At 41.7% G+C, this 26,021-nt stretch overlaps 2 protein-coding genes across 5 annotated transcripts; both read right to left on the bottom strand.

The window, feature by feature from the left end:
- Positions 1-115: 115 nt before the first annotated feature.
- Positions 116-19,015, bottom strand: LOC123519468 (myelin expression factor 2-like). Of its 4 annotated transcripts, XR_006679018.1 has the most exons (12): positions 18,860-19,015; positions 17,313-17,426; positions 15,779-15,879; positions 15,177-15,331; positions 13,823-13,879; positions 13,028-13,240; positions 12,727-12,844; positions 12,409-12,603; positions 9,546-10,072; positions 9,270-9,405; positions 7,773-7,919; positions 116-1,841 (listed from the first exon to the last, which is right to left on the bottom strand). XR_006679018.1 is itself a non-coding variant. In XM_045280778.1 (11 exons), the coding sequence occupies exons 1-11, from the start codon at positions 18,904-18,906 to the stop codon at positions 7,864-7,866; spliced, it is 1,719 nt and encodes a 572-aa protein (XP_045136713.1). In that variant the 5' UTR covers positions 18,907-19,015; the 3' UTR covers positions 5,215-7,863. The 4 variants fall into 4 exon arrangements, 2 of the variants coding, with proteins under 2 accessions (XP_045136713.1, XP_045136714.1); XR_006679019.1 differs by lacking the exon at positions 13,823-13,879; XM_045280778.1 differs by lacking the exon at positions 116-1,841 and having other exon boundaries at positions 5,215-7,919.
- On the bottom strand, positions 18,961-20,475 carry LOC123519253 (Y-box-binding protein 2-like). The gene is made up of 3 exons (XM_045280384.1): positions 20,226-20,475; positions 19,881-20,140; positions 18,961-19,071 (listed from the first exon to the last, which is right to left on the bottom strand). Exons 1-3 carry the CDS (start codon positions 20,473-20,475, stop codon positions 18,961-18,963), a joined length of 621 nt encoding a protein of 206 aa, XP_045136319.1.
- Between the last annotated feature and the right edge of the window lie 5,546 nt (positions 20,476-26,021).

Below are 26,021 nucleotides of genomic sequence, written 5' to 3'. Positions count from 1 at the left end.
AGCTCCCAACAGCACAAATGTTTAGATACATCACATGCATTAAGTTCTTCCCAAGTCACTTATAACTACAATCTTTGTTCCTTAAAAGTTAGTGTGGGTAACCAAACACTATAACATTTGTTTCATTATTTATTTCACACCATTCTGAGAATTGTAAGCAAACCAATGAAGCATACAGTACATTCATTCCTAATTAATAAAGATTACCCCCACATGGATCCCATTATACCACCACCTTTTAACCTTCACCTCCCTAACAAATTTGAAGTACTGCTTTACTCTTCCCTTCCCTTACTGAAACCATAGAGTACTATCACCATCCACCTCTCTTCCCTTCCTGACAATCCAAACTGCAACTGCCATGCTGACCCCATTAAAGCAATACCTCCTTACCTCAACTTAATAGTTCTTACTCCACACACACTGCAGTCACAGATACTGTGACAAACATTCTGCTTCCTGGATTTGCATTTTGGTGAGAAGACTAAATCAACAATATCGACATAAAAAAAAATCTTAAGTTGAACAGCCAATCAGCATCCAGTGCTACCTTCCATCCATGTGAACAACAGAAGCAAAATTTTTCTCACAGATCATCACAGACTACAATATGAGGCTGAGGCTGACAATAAAACTAACCAGATAATGTGGTGGTGGTGGTGGTTGTTACAAAAATAAAAGCTTTCTCATCCCCATAAATGCTATTATGCATGAGGAGAAAGAAGAAATTGTAGATATGGTATAAGTTAAAACAAATGATAATTAAAGTAATGAATGGTAATTCATTATTTAACTTTCATTCATTTCAACCTATTTCATTCTACAATTTCTTCTTTTCTTCTTTCATGATAGCATTTATGAGGATGGGAAAGGTTTAAGATTAGTCTAGCTATTGTTCATCATGCAAACTAACTACAATTCATCACCCTCTCCTTTACTCCCCCCATCTACAACTGCTCAACACTACCACTCTAAACTTCACCACTCTAAACTTTAGTTCAAAGTAGTAGTTATAGGTCCTGGGGCTGTATTCTACAAACCATCACATGGTCATAGCAGGATAAAAATGGCACATTTTAGACATTAGTCCATGTATGATAGGCTTTAAACTTGTGACACAGTCATAAGTGCTAAGACAGGGTTAACCCTGTTATAGCATTGCCAATGACCATCTTAACTCTTGTCAACATTGTGGGAACATGGCTGTATATACCATAACACAATCTCCAACACTTTTTATTATTAATTTAAAGATAATTACCAGTACTGCCCAAACAATGTCCTTTGATGTAATATTGTATTATCATAGATAACTGCTGGGAGTGGTACGATCAATTTTCCCCAAACTCAAACAAACCTTGTCCAGTGTGGTCTGCATGTGTTGCGCTGTCAGGTGTAATCTTCTATTTATACGTTTCTTTTGTTTGGATACACTGTCTAGCTATTCCCAAAAGTAGAAATGTGATAATTTAGATCAAAGAAAATTATGTCAAGAACCTATTTCTTTCTCTATATTTAAAGTTGACGAATTGTAAGCCTAAGATGGTCAGTGGAGTAAGTCAGGAATTCTGTGAGATCTGACAATAACTATGTAGAATCTGGCCCCTGAACCTTACACCAACCCAAATCAACCTGAGACATTACTTACTGAATGTCCACCACACTACCCACCTGTTGACGCTTGCCAAGATTTACCTGACGGACAAAGGATTGGCAGACCGGCAAAATAAGACTATCATTGGTCCTCCTTCATCTCTCCAGCAGCTGCATGACACTCCTCCACGGTCCACTCTCCAGGCCATTGCTCTAGCCTGACTCACCTGCTGCCTTCTCCCTCTCACCTGAAATGACACGAGGATATCAATAAAACTAATTCAGAGAACAGTTCTTCCTAATGCCAGAAGTAATGAATATTGGCATGACGGTAAAAGATTTAACATGTGATGAACTACATCTCTAAAAATCCAAGCTTGGCTACTTATTTCTCAAGTGAAACATCAATTCCGCACTTTACTGAATTCTTTCAAAGTCAATTTTGCTTCAAAGAACTCTTAAGGAAATAATCCACACCCAAAAGGTTTCAAGTACAAAACTTGAGGATAACTTCATATTGGGAGACTTACAGCACAACACAGATTATCGGCATGTGAACTGACCCTGCCATGAGGAATGGGGGATGTGGACCAAAATGTCTATTTAGGTTATCACAAATGTCTGTTCATCTCATCACAACAAACCGCTATATCTGAGAACAGTAATCTAAGAAAATATTTTTCTTTTTGTTTTGAGAGGCAGGAGGGAAGGACGAGTTCAAACACAGAGAGAGAATCCAGTAAACACTGAACTCAAATGACTACCCCCAAAATAGGACGACAATATTGATGATAGCTTCAAACTCTCATCCATCAATTGTGTAAACAATCCATGCTATGCAGAAACAGCAAGTAAACTGTGAAGGAAAAGTGCATGCAACCATGACAAAAACAACAGGTGTGTGTGTGTGTGTGTGTGTGTGTGTGTGTGTGTGTGTGTGTGTGTGTGTGTGTGTGTGTGTGTGTGTGTGTGTCAAGTGCCTAACTGTACACACATGAGCAATGTACCATGTTACTGCACCAACTACTGGGAGCTTGAACCAGACTGTCTCCATTGCAGGGCCAATGTTAGTGTGACATGAGAGAGACAGAGAGGGAAAGACAATATGTGCGTGCGTGTGTTGGTTTCCAAATTACAACCACCTCAAGCAGCCTCAGGAAGTACTGTTGGAGCCACAAGCCAGGAAATGTTAACTGTTGGCTGGAATACAGTTAGTGGGCTCATATCATTTTTCCTATGCTCTGAAAACTGATAATCTATACTGTGCTGTAACAGTTCTGGGCCTACACATGTGCATAATCTGGGAGTGGGAGCACCTCCAACATTTTTGGTCAAATTCTGACATTCTAAGACAATTTTTTCATATCGATCAGTGTGTCCTGCAGTAATGAAGGCCAAAGATCTACCAGGCATAGAAAACCCTGCCTGAACTGCTTCAGACCAAGGGCATCATGTGCCAACACTGCACACCTTTGCCGGAATGCTTCCCCAAGAACACCAAACGATGTTATTGATGTGGTAATTTCGACTAAAGCTAAGAACTGCCGGCCAGGAGGTATAACTATGTGAATGCAATCACCAAGCCAAGTCTAATGAAATTACAATATTGAAAAGTCATGCCAATAAAAGTATATCTAAGCTGCCAGACAATGATGGTAACAAGGACACATCACCTTCACATTCAAGACACCAGCCACACACCCTGTGCCACCTACTCCACAAAGCAGCCCCCAAACACCACACAAGCCTCACACTGCTATGGATCAACAAGTGACCTACATAACACACTGCTGACACATCCACAAGAAATAACACTGCAAAGAGGAAAAGCTTTCTCTCTCTCTCTCTCTCTCTCTCTCTCTCTCTCTCTCCAACAAAATACTGGTCCAGCTTTTTTTGGAAGATACTTTCAACTATTTACAGCACTGTACCATTCACTCATCCCACCAAGCCAGCAGACCTTCCTCTCATCCTTCCCCAAACACATCTCAACATCATGCAGCTCTAAAGACAAGTCACTCTCTCCACTCATTTCTGCAAACAAACCAAGGGCATCTTCCTCTCAACACATCCAAACTAACAGCAAATGGTTTCTCATTCTGGAATTTGTCTTGACACACTTGATCTGCTCCTGTATTGCAGTATTTGGAACCAATTAGTTATAATTACCTTAAACTATTGCCTAAAATCAAGAGTATATCTGCAGCAGTGACAGTCTTGTTAATCAAAGAAGAAATTGTTTGTCTTCCTACCTGCTAGATGCTATAGACAAGCAGACAACTTGTCCTACACACTATCAAGTTAGATGTACCATCTATAGCATCCCTGAAGCAAACCAGGGAAGTGTTCTACACCCCAACACAATCACCAAGGTGATTCCCAGCATGTGGCTCACTCCCCACTATACACTACCTATAATACTAGATACACATACATGAATGAATGCAAGAATGCCGTGAGCCAATAACTTCCAGTACAAGTGTGTCCCATCAGAAGGTGAGCCTGCTAGTGACACCACCCAGCACACAGAACACCACCTAGTCAAGACATCCACTCCACGAGGGCTGAGCTCCACTCTTCCCAACAGACATGACCAAAGCTACAAAACATGACAGGGCTTACCAGTGGATGTCCAACGCGTGCGAAGGAGAGACAACACCCGACACCCTCCTGGAGGACCTGGGGAGCCTCTCAGCACTGTGGCCGCACCTCCCAACACAGAGACCACCTCGGAGGGCACAAAGCCTCCTTCCCCATCAATGTGTTTCATATTCCATCACACACCAACACTGATGCTCTCTAAGTGCATGGCGACTGTGAGGCTGCACAGCTTCAGAAGACAAAAAGCCGCCACAAAGATCATTCCTTCCCCAAAATGTACTTCTGTTCCCAAACCATTAGTCAACTCCCAAGAAAAAGTAAACCCAACATTAAGGCTTAAAAATAGTTATCACCTGCTTGACATAGTATGCATTAAACCACAGAGATGTTACAGTAAAACAACAGTCAAGTTCAATGTTAATCCACTGCAAGTGTTCTGGAGTCCCAAAGTCATCTCAGAGGCTACAGACACAAGCACAATGTTGTAATGAAGCAATGTTACATCTCTTACATGTATGTACACCCACTAAGGTCCCGTCAGGCGCCTCTCCCAGCCACCGTCACACCAGCCTGTATCTTCAACAATATACATAGGCTGCCGTTCATCAAAGACTATAAAGAAAGAGCAGGAAGATCAGATGCCACAGTTGTCCAAAGAATTAGCCAAAACCTTAATTATGAATCCTTTAAATCAACTACGAAAAAAAAAGAAAAGAAAAAAGAAAGGAGCACATACACACACACCACTTCACTGTTAGGCCTCATACATAGCACACACCAGTGGAAAGAATGGCAGAGTGAGGTGTGTGGGACACCAGATGGTATCCTATCAAACCACTACCAATGTAACTCCACCTAATTGAAGCAGAGGTATAACTGTTAAGTCTTACAAAGACAGCCTCCCCTTGATTCTCTCCACAGCCCCATGCCCAGATCATGAGCCTAACAATGAAGGCTGTGTGTTGCTGGTGAGGGGCGAGGAACTGGCAGGACCCTTCTGTGGGTGGAGATACACCATAATTCTTACGTGAAAGGATAAACTTTATTCAGAACTCCGAAATTAGCAAAACTTCTCGTCCATTACAAGTTGACAGAACATCTGTGGAACATCCAAAAACAATGCATCACCAGCCTCCTCCTCCCCTGGTCGTGACATACGGCACAGTGCATCACCAATCTTCAGTACACCAATAACTTGCTCTTAGTCTAAGAACTCATCAGAGAAGACATCAACCATCCTTATTTTTCATTTATAAAAATAACAAAAAAGCTTTGATATTTCCTGCAGAACACTGCCCATGTGCAAGCATGCACACACATACACACAAAAATAGAAAATATTCACTTGAGCAAATAAATGGGCTTACAATTGTAAACGCTGGTTGACGAAACATTAGTATTCAATTGTACATCTTTTGTAATTCAAACCTGAAGACTGTACTGACAGAAAACTAGCTCAAAAGACAATAGTATTATATTGTACATCTTTTGTACTGTTTTTGCTTCACACTGACTAATAACTGTCTACAATGTAACCCTGACCAAAGTTTTCCTGAACTAACCAGACTAGTGAGTCTCAAGGAAGAAAAACAGCAGAGCATCTAAACAGACCAACACCACCAGCACCAACACAACACCACACAAGATGAGCCACACCACCATCATTCATGCCACGTCAATACAGGTTTACAATATTAGTTTGTAAATTACTATCCTTTCACATGAGGACCACAGCAAAGCACACCCATAACTGTCACTGCACCACACATGGCCAAGTCACAGACCACCACACACTGACCACACATGTCCCCACTACTCAAGAAAGGAAGCACAAACACAAAGGATTACACCTGTAATCTTGGGAAAATTTTGATAACATTAACTAAGGCAAATATGAAAGCTGAATTTTAAATTGATGTATCAATAGGAGAAATTAAGAAAAACAGTAAACATTGATTCTCTTAGGTGGACAAATAAAAAATAACAAAAATTCAAATAAAACATTAACTTCAACTGAATACAAGATTTCTGAATGTCTTTCCCTGAGACCACCACCACCACCACACCACTGCAAGGCAAGCTGCACACTTGCTCTCTCAGCAATGCAACAGCCAGACTTACATGGCGCCCAACAAAAGCAAGAAGCACGGTAAAAATATATGGGACAGTCAATGGTAGAAATTCAAGGCTGGCAAGTTTGTACAACTTCCAATTTGAAATATATGCTGATCACCAGCTGGCCTGGCAGCATATTGAACACTGAAATACCAATGAAAATTATACAATAAACTGCTTCCATCCAGACCAAACATGAATGAATCAAAAACAGATTTCCACAAATTTTATCCCCACACAACAGCCACATCATCCTGGCAGCTTCACACATCACTACTTGATGAATTACCAACCCTGAAGCCTCCACCACTGTATTCAAGCACACCAACACAACACAACACCCCGCGAGACAAGATGTGACGTCTTGCCTCAACTCCCTCCCTTCAAGGCAAACCTTGGCCAGCCCAGCACACAGACACTACACTGATCTAAACAATAATTCACAACATATCACTGCAATGCCTAACATCCACCCTAGATTGTACCACAACCTCAAGATGCACCACAACCACATCCCTCCATAAAGTCAGCCACCATGGCTCTTAAAATCAGCTGTGGACTAAATGGCATTAGAAACTTATTTATGCCCCTTGGATGACCTGGAATGCAATGCATGTCAGGTTAGACTCCCTCCACACCCAGGCTATTAGTGACACCCCAGACTACCAATCATTGCAGCCAGCAACACAAAGCTTCACAACATGACCGACTTCATGCCTGCAGAGAGGCGAGGAAGCTTCTCAGTACCAAGAAGGCAAATTCACAGAGCATGACTACATAAAACACACACAAGCCTTTAACACGAAAGGTTAAATGCAAAAGTCTAGAGGACAACAAGAAAAAACACCAGCAAAGGCCCACAGCCCATTTATTTGTGAAGTACATCTTATCTATAACAGGTACAGTTATCCAGTTATGCTAGTCCACCTTCAATTGTACGCAACTGAGCACGTGTTCAACATGTAATGAAATGGCTAATAGTAAGTATTGAAGATACATCCTCACAATGGGCCAAAGATTAGCAACTAGTGGGCTAAACTTAGTTCAATGGATTCAAGACGTAAAAAGAAAAGACAAAAAACTTTATCAGAAATGACACTCATATTCTTCTATCTAATCTACATACATCAGTGCCTACTTCAATACCAAAAATACTACCAAGAGCGATGGTCAAATTCCACAATGGTGCAGAGGCAGCAATGATCCGAAAGACACCGACAAAACACGTCTTCAAAAACACTGCCACTCAGTTCAAATTTTCGACCACCAGAGATTTCAAGTTGGAACTGTGTCCTCACTGCCGCCAACAATCCTCTCAAGACACAAGAAGGCAGGCAGTCAGTCTTCTGTGACGAAACAGCCTTGCAAGATTGGAAAAACAGGACAAACTGAATCCTCGTAAACCAGTCAAAAAACGAGACTGCCACCAAGATGAAAGTTTCTCCCCTGCAAGCAGCCTTTACCTTGATTCTGAAGTCTTGTGAGCCAGGCCAGCCTGGTGCATGGGAAGGCCCTCTCTGCTTCACCTTGTTGACGTGGTCTTTGTCACCTGCTCTACAACAGCACCACATCCAGAATTCTTCCATCCAGACGCTGCCGATCCAACATTTCTAAAGGGTAGGTGGTTAAGGAACAACACCAGTGCAATATTGTCATGCAGCACCACACATTGAATGTAACTTTCAATCTAAAGGATATTACTAAAACATCTACTGTCTTTTGCAAACAATAATTAAAGAAATCAATAACAAGAGAATACACATAAACATACTCACCACTACCTTCCACAGCATATATTAAATACATGATATATGTACAGGCAACCCCCGCTTAACAAACGTTCACGCAACGAAATTTCACTACAATGCTACTACCATCTGCTTGTATAACGAACACCAAACTCGCTTTAACAAAATTTTATCCAGGAAATTTTTTCCAAGTTTAAAAGCCCCGCCGTATCATGCAAGCTGACAGGCTTTAGAATACACTAGCACCTCTTGTGGACAATATGCGCACCACTCACTCCCCTACCCATCCCCACTCTTAGTTCAAAATAAAAACAGGGTCCAGCACTAGTTCGTCATCTCACGCTCAACATGCCACCAAAACGCCCTGCAACCAACCCTGCAATGTCGCCTAGTGTTGCTAAGAAGAAAAGGAAATCTCTTACTCTCAAAGTGAAGCTGGATATTATTCACAGACATGAGAGAGGCGAGAAAACCAATAGCATTGCTCGCCACCATGGCTTGACTCCGTCTAGTGTCTCTACTATTTTCAAGTCGGCAGACTCTATTAAGAAGTCTGGTGAGACTATCTTCCTTGCAAGCTAAAAGAACCACCTCAACTTGTGACTCTACAATGGATAAAATGGAAAGCCTTGTGAAAATGTGGTACATAAGTTTTGCATGCAATACAATGATGCGCCCTTTGTTTACATTCCACAGGTTGCCAGCTAGTGTCTTTCCCACTCCACTCTCCCTCCCTTCATAAATCTAAGATCATCAACATTATAAAGTTACTTACATACATACATTAGTGTACACTATAATGACTTAGTCTTAAATTAAACTGCTTAAATGTTTAACTTCATAATTTTTACTTTCATTAAACCTTTTACTGTACTATGATGCACTCTCGCTTTGTTTACTCTCAATGGAAGTTCAAGTCAGGGATCAAACTTGTTATAATTGGTTTGCTTAATGAAAATTTGCTTAACGAACGTTTTTTTAGGAACGTAACCCATTCGTTAAGCGGGGTTGCCTCTGTGTGTGTGTGTGTGTGTGTGTGTATATATATATATATATATATATATATATATATATATATATATATATATATATATATATATATATATATATATATATATATATATATATATATATATATATATATATATATACACACACACACACACACACACACACACACACACACACACACACACACACACAAAAGGATACCGACTGCTCTCCGGGCATCAGACTCGGTCTGGAAGCGGACTGTTCCAGTTCCCTTGGAGCGAATTTCAGCAAACCTTATCTCCCCAAACTCTCGGCACAGGTCACGCAAGGATTGCCACGTGTAGTCCAGGGGGAGCTGTGTCAAATACAACCATTAGTAACAAACGCAAGGAATACAAGGAACTGTTTGCATCATACTGACTCTTCCCAACACCAACACTGTCACTACAGGCAAGCGAGGCAGGCCACAGCATCAGCTCCTCTCTGCACACTCACGTGGCTCAGCTGGATGATGTTCCTGTAGCCAGAGTACGAGCTGGAGCTGTTGTTGGTGCCACTGGCATGATTGTACTCCCTGGAGAGGCTGGACGACCCATAGGAGCTGTAGCCACCTCCACCACCGCCACTGCTGCCCAGGCTACCCCGGGACAGGCTGGAGCCCACCAGGCCACCACCACCACCAGCCAGCCCAGCTCCCACACCAGTCAGGTTGGACACCATGCTGCTGGAGGTGCCCATGCCCCCCATGATGGAGGACCCCATCCCATTGCCCATGGTGTTCATCCCGGTACCCATGTTGCCCATGCCGGTGCCCATGTTCCCCAGACTGCTGAGACCTGTGCCCATGTTACCCAGGTTCCCCATGCCAGTGCCAAGGTTGGCCATCCCTGTCCCCATGCCAGTTGTGCCTCCCATGCCCATCATGCCCATGTTTTGATTGCCCATTGTGCCCATGTTTGAGGTCATGGAGCCCATGCCTGGCAGTGAGGCAGACACCCCTGTGGCAACAGCATTGGGCAGACCTGGAACCAAATGAACACAGTGGTTAGTTGCATGAAGCCACACACAGCTTCTCGTGGCTCTCTTATCTCCCTCAGCGTGTGACAACTTGCTGGGCCACACATTGGGCCGCCTGGCAGTGGCCCGATGGCAGCGCTGCAGCACCAACAACACATAACTTACTATTAATTCATACCACAAGAACAGTAAACAAAACTTTGCTCCATCTATCCAAAGTACAGACTCAGCCTGATAAGCAGTGACACCATCACCATCACCACCACCACCACTACCTATCTACATGGATCACAGATAGATTGCAACTTATCCCCTCAACTGACTACAGCAACCTGCAGCAATAGAGGAACCCATATGGTTGCCTTACCTCCATTGATACTTGGATTAAAGGAGGGAACATTATCTGCAAGAAGAAAGTAAGCATAATGTCATCCAACATTGTATGACAACAATTGGGTGGAGACATTTTTCAAAGATCTTTCCTGTGCTCACATTCTTGCTACCTTACAGATATAATAAAGACAACGCCTCACATCACACTGGGCTATGCAACACCTGAGGCAGAACAAAACCCTGGCTAAGTCTAACAACAAACTAAAAAACAAGCCTTCCCAACTTTCCTAAAGATTTGCCTCATATAACACCTGCCCTGCTTCCAAACCTTCTTGTGTCTCTCTCTCTCTCTCTCTCACACACACACACACACAATCAAAAAGTTCACTTGTACCTAATACTTCTGATGCCATGAATACTTCTCTCACTGCTGCATTTCCATCACAACAATCCTGTCATCTCGAACTTGTTCTCTAGCAACTATACAAAATATAGACAGATGTCACTACCAGCAGCATAAAAGAATCCACTTTTGAAAACTATTCCTTGCTAGAAGCCATGCATGTTGCTGCTTTTGATGTAGAATATTAAAATGACTCGGCAAAGATTATAGACTATTCATAATACAAAAACCTGTCATACACATAACATGATGCATTATGCTGACACACACTGAAAGGTGTGAAAATTATTACATTAAAAAAAAAAGTTTTATCATATCCTGGACAAGATTGAGTTTCTAAGTGCTTTCATTTCTAGGAAAAAATTAAATAATAATAATAAAGAACATCTCATGAACCATTCATTAGTTAAATAACTTCAATCAAAAGCATTTGATGCACCGAATGGCTGGGATGAATCAGAATGAGCTGGAATGGGTTGTGACAAGAGGGGCAGAGTGGGAACTGAATGGGATGTGAGGAAGTGGAAGAGTGAGATAAACAGAGATGTGAAGAGTAAGGGACTGAATGAATGGAGGAATGGGATGGAACGAAAGACTACTCTGGAATGGTACAAGGTGAAAGAGGCCCCGATGTATGAGAGGTGGTATGATGAAAGCCTGGGTAGTGATCTTCTCTTCAGAGCTAGGGCACAGTGTATGGATGTAAATGCAAGGAGTTACAGGTGGTCTGAGTCCCGCAGCAAAGTGTGCCAGATGTGTGACTCAGGAGAGGACGAGACGGTGGAGCATGTCATGCTGGAGTGTGAGAAGTATGAGAGAGACAGGCATGAGATGATGCAAGTGAATTAGGGCATAACAGGAATGAAAGAGTGGAGAAGACAGGAAGGGAATGGATGGTGTTGCTGCTGGGACTGTGTAGAGAGACGAGTGAAAGGATGATGGAGGCTGTGAAGGAGTATCTGGAAAGGATGTGGCGAGCAAGGTGTAGGGACCATTAACGAAGAGAATGCTGCCTTTTTTATTTTTTTATTTTTATTTTTAGGGTTTTTTTGGGGTGTGTTTTTGTCCTCTACAGGAGCAGCCAATCCAAAGGCCTGGCTCTGGAGCGATCCCGAGCCACCTGTAGCACCAAGATCAAGATCAAGATCCTTACTAAAAAATAAATCAAACAGTATTTTGAAGAACCAAGGTTTATTTTCAGTTTTGTTATGTCTTTTAGCTAAGATAACATTATGACAACCTCAAGAAACAACATGAGAGAAAGTAAGACCTAAAAACAGAAGAAAAAAAAAAAGAAATACCATAATATTCATGACAGCATGAGAGAAAAACAAGGGAAAGAAAGGAAAGTAGCACCTGAAGTAAGAAACATTCAATACACATCATGAGAGAAACCAAAACTTCAAACAAGGGAGAAGCAATTGACAACCTCACAAAAGAGAAAGAAGACCTAGTAACCTGAGATTAAGTCCCACTTAATGTTCAAGACCTAAAATAAAGCAAGCACGGCTGACGACCCACAAAAACAAAGAAAAAAACTGACAAATTCTAAACACAAGGGAGAAACAATATGTAACAATGGACAAAATAAACATTCACACTTACTTGCGACGTCAGTGAGAGCAGTGCCATTGACTCCAAGGCCCATACCGAGACTCTTCAGGCCAGGCGGTAGCTTGGTGGCCGTCGATTCCTGCTTTTCTGTGACGCGATCCATCCTCACACTGATCTTCCGGTCATAATAAGTCTGGTTGTGGAACATGGAGATGGCCTGAACTGCCTCCACTGGGTGTTCAAACTCTGCCAGTGGAAAAACACTATTTATTGTTGCTGCTGTTTTCTGTTTCCTTTCCTTCTACCTTTTCTTCATGCATTTGTTACAGCAGGTTAGTCTTCACAATGGAGCAACAGCCATTTACTCACCAACAACTCCAAAGCCTCGACTCTTCCCATCCTGGTCTTTGCTGATCTCCACAGTGACAACCTTTCCTGCGATCTTAAACACATCCTTCAGCATCTTGTCGTCCACCTTGTAATCCAACTGCAGGTGGAGTACATGAGAAGAGATATGAGGGTAAAGAGGGTATTTGATGATCATTTTACAGAACTATGTCTTCGGAAGAACAAGTAATAAGATAGTTTAGAGGGGATAACAGAGGTGCCACATAAATATCAATGAATTTTGGATCTGATAAAACAATGAGTACTGAACTTGTGCACTCACATTAGCTACGAACACCTTGTTGACTAGAGGTCCAGTGATGCCGAGTGACTCCAGGAACACTGTGGACAGGCCATACGTATTGCCAAACTTGTTGACGGACATGCTGGGAGGGCCCCCAATGTCAGAGCCCCGGGCAAAGTCTCTGCTGCGCATGTCGGATTTCATCATGCGGCGGTCTCTGTCTGAGTCGAAGTCCTGGCGAGATGGTCCACCCTGCAAGTCAGTCAGGAGTCAGTCACAGCCAACTTGACATGAGTTAAGGTGAATAACAATCACGCCATCAATATTCTTGCACACGTCAAAGCTATCCACAATTTCATGGCACATGAAGCATTTTAGAGCCACGTCAGACTGTCAGTTCAGGATCATCACAACACCTTAAAAACTGAGGAGGAAGAAACGATGGTGGTGATGATGATGGTGATGCTGTAAAGATGCAAGAGAACAGAGTGGTAGTGATGGTGGTTGTGATGAGTGATGGTGGTGATGAAGGTGGTGGTGGTGGAGGTGGTAGAGCCACTCTTCAAACTCAAGATCCAAATAAAAAACACTTACTAGTATCATCAAGACTTTACATCATTAAATAAACAGCACCGTAATTGAAACTTTCATACGGGGGGAAAACCGAGCTGTCAGATCAGAGGCATGCAAGTACCTGACCATACAAACACAGCTTATTGCTGACATTAGATTTGCTCAGATCTGACCAACACAAGACTGAAGCTACACACCAAACACTATTCTGCACGTCTACGTTTAAGACTGACTGTTGCAACACCCACAGTACTCTCTTACCATTCTATTCCCCATGCGGATCTGTGACAAGTAGGCAAGTGGGAGATCATCTGCTTTCTGGAGTGGGAAAGAGACGGGGAAACATTAAACATGTGCTGGGTGGGTGCGGAGGACTACTGGCTAGTGATGTTAATTAACTCTTACATAAGGTACAGGGAAGTGGCAACAACCCCACCACCCACCACCACTTGAGTAGTGCTACAGTGTGCCCTCAGATGATAAAGTGACAAGCTGTGAATGCCAGACGCAGCTCAAGCTTTAATCTACACCAGTGCCTGTACCTGTTTCCTGCCTACCGCCCCACAGCACCTAGTCAAGCCATGAATGTGAAAGATGGAAGTAAAAATATGGAAAAAGATGTAAAGTAATCATCATGAGTTCAAACAATGAGATGGGAGTTGTTAGGCAGCAAATAACGTAAGAAAATGTTATAATGATGAATGAAGGACTGTGATGCATACAGAAAAAATAAACAAAAAAAAGTAAATAAAAAAAACAGCCCTTTAAAAATTCTAAAAAAAAGGTATTTACAAAACGATAAAAACAGGGACATCCAAAACTTCCCATGCATAAGAAAATGAACATAAATGCCTACAAACTTACCAAACAAACCAAAACATCCCAAACACAAAGAGAGAAAAGATGGACAGTACAAAACCAAAGAAGCTGAGCTAAAGAAGTGACATGGAGGGACTCATTAGGCTGCACCTCACTCACTACAACCCCAGCTACAGCCACAGCTTCACATCATCACCATCATCAGCCTATTGGCTTCCTAGAATGGCCAGGGCAGGGGGTGGGGGGTAAATTACACCACGCAATATATCCTTGTGGCTTTGGGACTCTTTGTGGGACAGGATAATGGACAAACAGCTTAAAAAGATTAGGATGTCTAAATCTACTTAATATTTTGTCCCAATACCCAGAGCATGGCAAAAAAAAAAAAAAAAACTCCTTCCAGCCATAACTGAAAGATACACTAATCAAAGGCTTAGAAATGCTTTCTGAAGAGGGCCAGCTTAAAAGAAATGGATGTTTAAATCTACTTAATATTTTGTCCCAATACCCACGGACCACAACACAAAACTCTCTCCAATCAGACTAACAGCATCACACAATACTTTAAAAACAAGCCCAACTTTGCCATAATATCCAGTGTTTCAGATGTGACCCCTCTTGACACAATCATAGACACCCACACAGCCCAACACTGCTTCAGACACAAACTTCTCCTTCCATCACAAGACACCTAGACAACCCACAGTGCTTCAAACATTAACCTCTCCTACCATGATCATAACCATTTCAGCATCTCACAGCCCAGCCAAGCCTTAGTGATTACCGATCAACTCACCTCCTTCACCACCAACTTCCGGCCCTTGAGTTCAAACCTGTGCATGGTCTTGACAGCCTTGGCCACCAGATCCATGCTCTCAAACTCAATCACAGCACACCCTCGTGGTCTGTTGTTCTCATCATTGAACATTTCTACGTATGCCACCTCTCCCACTGAAAGATGAGGAGAGAATGTGAGTCAGGCTATACCTTGCATTCTTTAAGTTTCAGGGCCAAGAGTTAGTTATTTCTACAAGGGTCTAGTGGAAGTATTTGTGGTGTTTTTAATGACGTTTTTATGGTTCTTGCTGTAGTTTAGTAGGTCATGGTGGGTGGGACTTGTTGGTGTTTTTTTCATGCGTGTTCATGATTGCAGACAGTTTGACAGGCTTGAGAGGAAGTTGTTGGTGTTTTTAAATGTTTCTACAATTCTACTGACATTTTTACAGGTCCTAGTAACATAATAGATATAGGAAGTTACTCAGTGTAAACAAGAGCCAAACACTCCACCACTAAGACCAAATCACCAGAACTGGAGTAAATATTGACCAACGCTGATAAACATCCATTCATTAATACAACCTGAATCATTGACACCATCACAGAGGCACCATTACTCACCCTCTTTCCTGAACAAGTCTTTTAGATCCTGCCACTTGTACTCATAGGGAATGTTGGAAACGTAGATCCGCGTGTCCTCTGAGCCTCGTCTCCCGCCACCCCTGCAACACCAAGCCTTGTTATTCTACTCTCAACCACTCCACACCCACACTACCATGCTACACTCTCAGACAGTACGAATACCTTCACAATCACGAGTCATGGAGTAAGTATCATCATGTAGTCACATATTTGTTATGGTTTATTATTACTTTTTTTAAATGTAAGATGGAAAAAACTGGCTAAGGACAAAAAAAGCCCACTAATTATTATTACTATTATTATTTCAAGTCACTGCCTTCCCAATAATAAAGCATTCCCACCACCAATGCCAAAAAATGTCACTTTTTTATCTTTTCCTATGTAAGAAGGGAAAACTGGCCAAGGACAGCAAAAACAATTAAACAAAGAAGGCCCACTGAGAGGCCACTCCCGAAACAAGGTCAAGAGAGTTAACCATAAAGAAAGAAAAGGATAAATGTCTTGAGCCCTTGCATCAGTGTCTGGGAATGGGTTATTTGTGAAGCTCAACTGCCAAATGGCTCTACAAGTTAAGAGATAACCAAGCCAAAAATTAGTTTGCCCTTACTGTGATTTTTCTACAGTTATAAAAGTAGTTCCATGTCAAAGTAACTTTATGCACAAATTGGATAATGAAAAAGCTTTGCAAAAAAATATAGCATAAGAGAAAACATTACTCTCTTTAATTTCCCTGAGAAATGGCAGCAAAGTTAGGAAAACTGGCACTCTCATCTCAGTCTTTTTGGCATTTATAAACCCTACAATTGCAAGATCACCACAATCACAGGATTTACAAAAGAGTACGGAAAATAAATATATGTTTTAAGTGTCTACTTCTCTTTTGGCAGAAATTCAATGCTAATAATATTGAATATTTCAACAGCAGACATCTGAGCTCAGAGACTGTCCATCATCAGAGGTCAGATATGAGTCATATTTGTTGGGATTTCATCCAAGGAGGACCTCATCACATCAGCGATATCACTGTCTGTTGTCACTCACATAGATATCATCAGTCACTTCATGCTTCAATGTCTAAGCTTCCACACATCATGTGATCCTGCACTCCTAGCTTACTACACTTTACCTTCATCCTGCCCAGCCTGATGATAGAGGCAGTCTCGTGCTAAATCCTAAACAGTAAGATTCGCCTCACTTTGATATTCATCAAAATAGAGACTAACACACTTTAAATGAGTCACTTTCTAGCTGAATAGTGCACACTGATTATACTAAACAAGAGGACAACACAATATTAGTTTAATCTTAATTATGATAGTTAAGTGCAGAAAAATCACAATAGTAAATATCTTGGTTGGTTCGGCTATCTCTTAACTATCCAGCGACATGTGGCCGCCAATTTCACAAATACCCCATTGGTGACCTATTGTTATTTCAATAATCCTAAAATGTACAGTAAGGGAAGCAGCAGAGTAACAACAGGGCCCAGTAGGGTTAGGCATCATCTCCATACCTTGAGCGGTCCATGCGACGCCCACGGTCCATCCGGCGGCCACGGTCCCGGTCCCCATCATGGTCGTTGCCACCGTCTCTGTCTCGGCTGTCCTCATCAATCGGGGAGCGCGACCTGTGTACAGCGAACCAGCATGTCAGGCCAGTGCTAGGCTATGAATGTTTACAAGTTAGATCTACATGGTAGCTAAGCACCTATCACCACACCCCTGCCAACAACTAAGATGTAGCTAGATTCCACTCAAGGAGTGGGATTTAAGTGGGCCTTTTGGTTTAATAATTTTTGTTGCCCTTGGCCAGACTTCCTTACATTAAAAAAAAGTCTTGTGGGGTAAGATTTTGTCCATGCTTTATGCCAAAAAGGATCTGTTTTTCATGTTCAGTTTGCGGGGTAAGATTTACCCCTCAGGTCCATCTTACCCCATCATTTTATTCTTAGCCCAAGAAAAATCATTATTTTGTAAATTCTTGTGCTTCATTGTTTTCCTTTAAAATCCATGACCCAGGTGTGGACTTCAAAGCACCACCACAAACCCACACACTCCCAAAAATTATATAAATGTGGTTTCTAGACTCAATACTTTGTTAAGTGGTCCGTCTCACCCCACCTTCCCCTATATGGTTGGGGAGATGATGGGTTGTGTGCAGACTGCGGCTCACTCAAGGAAGGAAAGCGTGTGTTGTCTGGCCACTGGTTATAATTAGATCCATACCCTGGCCATTCTAGGAAGCCTGGGAATTGTCTAGGCGATTCTTTTTTTCCCCCCTTTATGATAGTAAGAGGAAAAATCTAGCCAAGTGAGAAGAAAAAATAAAATTCCCACTTAGATGCCAGTCCCGGAGCAGGTATGAGAGTTAGCCAATAGAATGGGATACATATCTTGAAAAGTTGAAACCTCCCTCTTAAATACATTCCCGTCACTGGAGGATGGAAATAGAGAAGCAGGTAGCAAGTAGTAGGGAGTTCCAGAGTTTACCAGAGAAAGGGATAAATGATTGCTGAAAGTGCAACTAAAGCCATCAATCTAAATGCCTCATGAAAACAAAATGAAAACAAAACTAGAAAAAAAAAAAAATTCCTAGTAAATCCTTCACTGGCAACCCTGAGAATGAACTTTAGGTTAAGACAGGATGTGAACTTAAAAGCTTAACAAAACTACGCGAAGATACAATTATTCAGTGCACAGCTATTACTCACACACACTGTAACCTCTAACGACCATCCACCTCGTCAGAATGAGCAAACAGCGACCAAAACTTGACCAAAAATCGTCACTCAAGTTACACCAAGACGTGGAATAAACAACCCTTCAGAAATCCACTTAATAGATTTGTAACCAATCCCTGCACTGCCATTCGCCACCCACATGATAACCAACTAATAATCAATCCCTTTCAATCACACAGAAGCAAAACACCTGCGTAAATATTTATCCTCAGCTATCTCCCAGGCCTGTCTCCATACCCTCTTATCTATCCCCCTTTATCCCTTAATCCACACGTCCAGTCCTGTATTTGGTCATCCCCGGGTAATCCTAAATGCCTCACCTCTCCCTCTTGGCGCTGGAATAGTCAGATCCCTCGGCCAAGTCCATGATGTTTGGCGATAAAGTTGTGTTGCTGTGCTGCCTCCTGTTGATGCTGAGTGGTCAGCCTCCGCTTGACGCCGCATACGTCATCAATCCACTGCCGCATCTCGACACCCTTACTGACACCGACTTCTGCTTGATTTTTCGCCTTTCCTGCTCATTCTCCGACTTCTGATAAAGGAAATTTGGAAATTGGTTATTCTTTATTACTTATAATTGTTTATATTTGGATGATTCAAGGGGAAATGTGGATAATCACAAAAAAGTAAATTCCAGTTATGTAGTCTGAAAGTTTACCTTCTCATTCTCCTCACTAACCTGGACTTCTGCTTAATTATTCGGTGCAGTCACTGAATTTCGTAATACAGTCTTTCCCAGTGTTTCCACAAGGGGAATTTTAATTCCTTATATCAGTTGCCAGATTTCCTTGGAGGTTTTTTGAGACTGAACATGAGATTTCCATAGAAATTTCCATGAAGGTTGAATTTTATCCCTCGTGATCAGTAGGGTGAAGTGGGAGTGAACCGTACATAATTGGAAAAAAATAATCACCAAAAATGTGTTAAACAACTAAAATGAAAAAGTGGCACGTAGTACAACAAACTATAAGTACAGCCCTATCTGGGGGATATTTTATGTTTCAAAGTTTCAAAGTTTATTGAGAAAAAGAGGGGGGGGGGTGGGAGATACAAACAAGGGGTGGGACAGTACAAGATACAAAAAACATAGAAATACAGAAAAACTGAAAAAGAGCAAAGTTGCTGGGCGGTCCAGCTTGCTATTGTGTTACAATAAAAGTGGAAAACATTAAATAAATACATAAATACATAAAAATAAAACATTAAATAAATACATAAATAAATAAATCTGCATAGTAAGAGGTCATCACCCGTCCAGGTTCGATCGTCGTCATCATCTTCGTCTTCTTCTTCATCTTCTACTTTATTTTCTTCTTCTTCCTCTTCTTCTTCTCCCAGCACGTCGTCCTGAGTCTCCTTCCAGTTCCGGGGTTTGTCTCCCGTTGGCTCTGCTTCTGCTCCTGTTGCTGGTTGTTGGATGTTTGGAGCAGCCACGGGTGACTCCTCTGTCTCCCCCATAGCTCCGGGAAGACCTCGCCGGGAGAGCCTTGTGTTGGCGCGGGTGTTGGCAGACAAGGCGCTTTTTGGGATATAAACTGCAGGCAGGCCGTTGTGCTGCAGGATGAGAGGGATCAATTCCTGAAGCTGGCGATGATCCCCACCTGCCAACGCCTTTGCCGTAAATACAAGCGTATATTTTTGCCTGCATATCCTCTTCGCTTCCACCTTGTCGCGTCCGCGGTGTACGGTTCCACAGGTCTTCGAAGGGACAGATGTTGTGCTGACTGGCGCTACGTCCTACGCCTCCCTTAGCTCCCATCCTAACGGCGAGAAGAACTTGGTCTCCTTCTCTGGGAGGGCGCTCCTTAAGAGGATGGGTGAGACCAGATGCGTGGCAAAAAACTTCTGTACCCGTGTTTTCTTCCTGAATGAACCCGTATCCTGCTTTCACATTGAACCATTTAACACGTCCAGGGTGGTGAGCAGGACTTGCCATGGTTCACCGTCGTGATGGTGAGCCGTCGTGTGTGGTCTGTGTGTTTTATGAGGTTTTTTTTTTTTTTTTCAAAAGGTACCCCTAGCCTATTTAGGGAGTGATCTGAACAAGGTTGAAGGTATGAGGGTGCTACAAACACTTAACATGTACACTAATATCATATATAGTGAAACCAAAATTTGACACTCCTAAATGAAATATTAGTCAAAGGCACTATAGTATTATTCTTATAACCTCCTGCCTTATGTACGAGTACTTATAACACCTTTTATGTGTAAGAAGCTTCTTCCGTAAATTATCAACTGTAAAACAAAGAAAGTTTCAGTCTTCAGTATAAAATGTATATTACAGAAATAAGACTATATATGAATTTGCACACTAAAACATGACTAGGGAATTGGTATCTAATGGTTATTTAATTCAGGGGTACTCCGAACAGTTCGGTACTCCCCTGTTCGTTATGCCCCCCGATGTATAAAAATTATTTATACATTCATGGTGGCAGAGGAAGTGTTTGGTTGGCTGTTATTCTCCCCAATATCATTGTAGATACTTTTACTATCAACAATAACACTATTACAATAACAACGTTTGGACAATCACAAATTACTACATCATTAGTGCAAAAAAATAATAGTGAAGTCCGAAAATATCGAAAACCTTGTCTAGTGCAGTAGTCCCTAACTATTAACAATGCTCTACCATCATCTTGGAGTCTTCCATTTTCTTCCCTTGATTGGGAAACTACTTTATTAATGATAAGGCAGACATTATGCTTGCTATTTGTTACACTCCGTGCTCGATTTATCCCTTTTATTATGTCAAAGAATCGCCTATTTAAGTATGAAATCAACTCATTGGGCCAAATATGTAGACTCTGAAAAGGCGTTTAATCTTGTTAAACGTAAATCTTGATATTTCCATGCAAGTAACTTCACTTGACGACTCTTTCTCTTGGCAACCATACATAATAACTACGTTAACTTCGTACACAAATACACACAAGTAAATATGTTTTGTCAAAGCAACACCCATACGCAACGTGAGTAGCTGTACACAAGATCCTTCACTCATAAATGAAAATGCAAGTTTAAGACGACGTCATTATGAACCAAGTACATACACATAAACACATACTAAAATAATACTTAAACATCCTATCATGATTCCTCCTCCATTCTAATTTGCCCCGACAATGTAGCGTTATCTTTTCTTACTACAACGGAGTCAAATGATATATATATATATATATATATATATATATATATATATATATATATATATATATATATATATATATATATATATATATATATATATATATATATATATATATATATATATATATATATATATATATATATAAACCAGGTCCATATGCAAAGATATTGTATTATAATGTTAATTGCATCATCTTTTCTTACTAAAAATGAAATGCATTTATAGCTGTGTATAATGTGAATGCCGCCTCATTATCAAAGATTGTTCCGTATTGCATGTAGAGAAATATGGTAACCTATAGAGCCTCTTGAATGTAGTGGATGGAGATAGAGCCTCTTGAATGTATTGGAGCTGTGGCGAAGTATTTCAGAATATGGTCTTCCATCGCAGTGACTATAAAGCCTCGCCGTACTCCTTTATTTATGATATTTCAGAGTTCATACCACATGAGTTTTGACTTCGTTCCCTTGACAGCAAGTGTGTGTTCACTGTTTGATCTGCTGCAGTCTCTGACGAGACAGCCAGACGTTACCCTACAGAACGAGCTCAGAGCTCATTATTTCCGATCTTGGGATAGGCCTGAGACCAGGCACACAGCACACACCGGGACAACAAGGTCACAACTCCTCGATTTACATCCCGTACCTACTCACTGCTAGGTGAACAGGGGCTACACGTGAAAGGAGACACACCCAAATATCTCCACCCGGCCGGGGAATCGAACCCCAATCATCTGGCTTGTGAAGCCAGCGTGTGTGTGTGTGTGTGTGTGTGTGTGTGTCACCCATATAGCAAGTCTGATCTCGCTACGTTCTCACAAACTCTCTGATTCCCTCCTGTCCTCGCCTCTTGAGACACCCTGCGCGCTACCAAACTTTCACATTGGCTTCCCCCCCGTGGCTCTCCCAGTCTTCCGTCCGGCGTCCGCTCCCGCCATCCCCCCACCTCTCTTCCGATAGCGGGTGAGTAACCGATAAGAACACCAAGGCAATACAACGCTTGAGATTTGTTGTTATTTAGTATCGTAGAATATTTTGTTCTTTTTAATATATTGTGTTTTGCTAATATACATACATGCATCTCTCTCTCTCTCTCTCTCTCTCTCTCTCTAGATCGGGAAACAAAATGAAGACAGTGGTGGCGGTGGTGGTGGTGGTGGTGGTGGTGGTGGTGCTGCTGCTGCTGCTACTGTTGTTCACATGCTCAACCAGTGACAGTTGGCAGAATAATAAAGAGCGGAGTATTATATACGTGAAGGGGTCTCCTGCAGTGGGTGGTGACTTGATCATTGCACCAAACACGAGTGTGGCCCCAGAGGAAGCATTTGCCATTTTCAACACCACGGGTTTCTGTGAGTTAATTGGTGTGAGGGAGTGCGTTTCAGTAAGTGACGACCATTATTTGAGACACTTCTTCCGGTATACATAGGGTCTAGTTGAAATGATACGGTATTTGGAGGATGATTTCTATGGTTCTAACGAAATTTCAACAAGATTTCTGCATTTAAAACAAAAGAAACACTCTTAAGAACCCGGCTAATCATGTTTGTGACCTTGGAAAATAGTACTGGTGAGAAACCCGAGCGTCTCAGTCAGTCAGGTAGTCAGTCAGAGGATTGTGGTGGTCAGTCAGCATTCTTTTTAAATTTCTCCTGTCATTAAAACCACTTTGTAATCTAGCACTTTACATTATGACTACATTATGCTAAACTTTCTTGAATCCCGTTACTGTAACATCTCAGATCCTCTTTTCTTTCCCCATGCCTCCCTCTACAGGTGTTTGTCGTGTGGTCTGTTTCTCTATCGTGGCCTGTCAGATGGTGGCGGCGGGGTACAGGGGAGACACCGGCGGGGAGTGGGTTGAGTGGCGCCTCATCGCTAAACACAGCCTCAAAACCATGCCTCACCTTCAGGATGACAATGCTACTGCCTTATTTATCTGGCCGTGTATGTATTTCCTTCCCTGCCTGCGGTGTGTTGGTATGAATTCCCCCTCATTTGTTGGTTAGTCATTACACTTCGTGATATTATTAATGAAACCATGTCATCTCTTGGAAGATCCCCATAACTTACACAACAATTAATTACACTATGCCTTGAACCATGAAAAAAACATTTGAAAACCCTATTAACTTCAAGCAGAGCGAGTTAAACTGTTAGAAGAATTACAAAAACACTTTGAAAATCCAAGTAATATCTTAAGACACAGTTAACCCCTTCAGTACTGGGACGCATTTTTACCACGAGTTTTGGATATGATTAGACGATTTTATATACATTAGGAAGGGTCTATAGAGCTCAGAAGATTAATAGCCAGAATCTTCACTATTTAATTCCCACACTAAGTTTCTGAAGCTCTATAAAATCATCACACAGTAGGCAGAATAAATATGGAAATGTGTCATGGTACTTAAGAGGTTAAACTGTGACTAAGACCATGAAAACCCTAGTAACAAGTTAAAGAACTATGAAAACACCCTTGAAAACCCGAATAACATCACTGAGAACCTGTAAAAGCAAGTACAGTTGATATAAGACACGCAAAAATTTAATCTGAGAACGGAATCCCTGTGGTCTGACTGGTCTCATAACGCAAGTTTCCTGTCACTCAGCTATCTTCTCATTTTTCCACCACTACGAGGCTATGAACGACCGTCTGTTGTACCTGGTAACGAGGAGGATGGCAAGCTTCACAATTGCCAAGAACATCTGTGAGGAGATCCCTGGTCATCGCCTCCCTATGCTCAAGACATACCAGCAATACGAAGCCTTCAGAGATCCCACGAACACCAATAGTAAATTTTGGTCCTTGTCTGCTCAGGACTAGTTTTACTCTTTCTAATTTCATTTAAAAGGGGCACTGGTCAAAGATAACCTAAAATAAATGGAATAAAAGGGGTAAATAGTGAGCCAGTCCCAAGGTCAAAAGAGTTATCCATATTTCGAGGATATTTCCAGAAATTTGGTTGAAGAAAAAGTTCATTTCATAAGAAGGAAGGAATATACAAAAGCATGCAGGGAGTTCCACAGTTTACTGAAAAAAAAGGATATGAATAATTGAGAATATTGGTTAATTCTTGCACTAGAAAGATGGATAGATTGATGGTAAAAGTAGAAAACCTTGTGCAGTAAAGCCTTATTTCCCTTTTTCCATTTTCTCTTTACGCAAAAAAAAAAAAAAAAAAACTCCATAGAGGCTTTAGATGTAGCCAGAAGTGTTTCAGAATATGGTCTAATACTCAGAACTTTCATCCCGATTACTTCTCAAGGCCACAGACATGGATCATCTTGGTTTTAAGAGTGTTTCTCCTGATCAGAACCTAAGAATCCTTTTAATCTGTCACTACAACCATAAAACCACCGTGAAAAAACCCGTGTAACTTCAGAGCCTTATGACAATAGAGGAGATGTGGCGTAGAAACGTTTCAGAATATGATCCACTTTTTGACGGGTTTGTGGTGGGAGAATTGTGATCACCCAGTCATTCTTGGTTAGTGAGCGAGGCACTTAACGTGACACCGAGGGGCGGGACAGGGACTGAGTGCCCTAACGCTCTAATGGACACGTATGGGAAGTGATACATTGATTTAAGAGAGAGAGAGAGAGAGAGAGAGAGAGAGAGAGAGAGAGAGAGATGGGGGGTTAGCAGTGGTCAGGGAGGGCATAAAGAAGATGACAATGTTATGTATTTGAATGCATGGAGTTTTGTACTGTTACGTAGTAGTAGTTAGTAGTAGTAGTGGTGGTGGTGGTGGTGGTGGTGGTGGTGGTGGTATTTTGATAGAAACGCAGTGTTCGCTCATCTCCCTCAGGATAATTTTGAAAAGGTGTTTTTCCTTTACTGTTGCTGAAGACTGAATATTTCAATTCTATGACTTACAAAATCGTCAGAGGAGGGGAGATGATAAGACGAAAAGCTTTTGATTCCTTCCTGTCTAATAAAACTGTGTGAGTGGATATCCCAAAACATGCTTAGAGTACTCCATGCAAAGACAGGTAAGGCCCTTGTAAAGAGTTAGCAGTTGGAGGGGCGAGAAAAGCTGACGGAGACATCTCAGAACGCCTAACTTCATAGAAGCTGTTTTAGCAAGAGATGAGATGTGAAGTTTCCAGTTAAGATTATGAGTAAAAGACAGACCGAGGACATTCAGTGTGGAAGAGGGAGACAGTTGAATGTCGTTAAAGAAGAGGAGATAGTTGCCTGGAAGGTTGTGTTGAGTTGATAGATGAAGGAACTGAGTTTTTGAGGCACTGAACACCACAAAGTTTTCTCTGCCCCAATCAGAAATCTTAGAAAGATCACGCGTTCTGTGGCGTCCCTGCGTG

Source organism: Portunus trituberculatus, chromosome 45 (assembly GCF_017591435.1).
Source record: "Portunus trituberculatus isolate SZX2019 chromosome 45, ASM1759143v1, whole genome shotgun sequence".
Lineage (NCBI taxonomy): Eukaryota > Metazoa > Arthropoda > Malacostraca > Decapoda > Portunidae > Portunus > Portunus trituberculatus.
The sequence above is the reverse complement of the archived record's forward strand: the minus strand, read 5'-3'. Positions and strand labels throughout refer to the sequence as shown.

What these genes read in the sequence shown, in the direction of transcription:
- LOC123519468 (XM_045280778.1), bottom strand. Translation starts at nt 18,906, where the DNA reads ATGGACTTGGCCGAGGGATCTGACTATTCCAGCGCCAAGAGGGAGAG. An exon ending in ACAAGGTGTTCGTAGCTAAT is followed by an intron (nt 12,845 to 13,027) that starts GTGAGTGCACAA and finishes CTCCACCTGCAG; the next exon opens with TTGGATTACAAGGTGGACGA. An exon ending in TCGAGGCTTTGGAGTTGTTG is followed by an intron (nt 12,604 to 12,726) that starts GTGAGTAAATGG and finishes TTCCACTGGCAG; the next exon opens with AGTTTGAACACCCAGTGGAG.
- LOC123519253 (XM_045280384.1), bottom strand. Translation starts at nt 20,475, where the DNA reads ATGGCAAGTCCTGCTCACCACCCTGGACGTGTTAAATGGTTCAATGTG. An exon ending in CTTCGAAGACCTGTGGAACC is followed by an intron (nt 20,141 to 20,225) that starts GTACACCGCGGA and finishes AGGCGTTGGCAG; the next exon opens with GTGGGGATCATCGCCAGCTT. An exon ending in GGAAGGAGACTCAGGACGAC is followed by an intron (nt 19,072 to 19,880) that starts GTGCTGGGAGAA and finishes TTCCTTTATCAG; the next exon opens with AAGTCGGAGAATGAGCAGGA.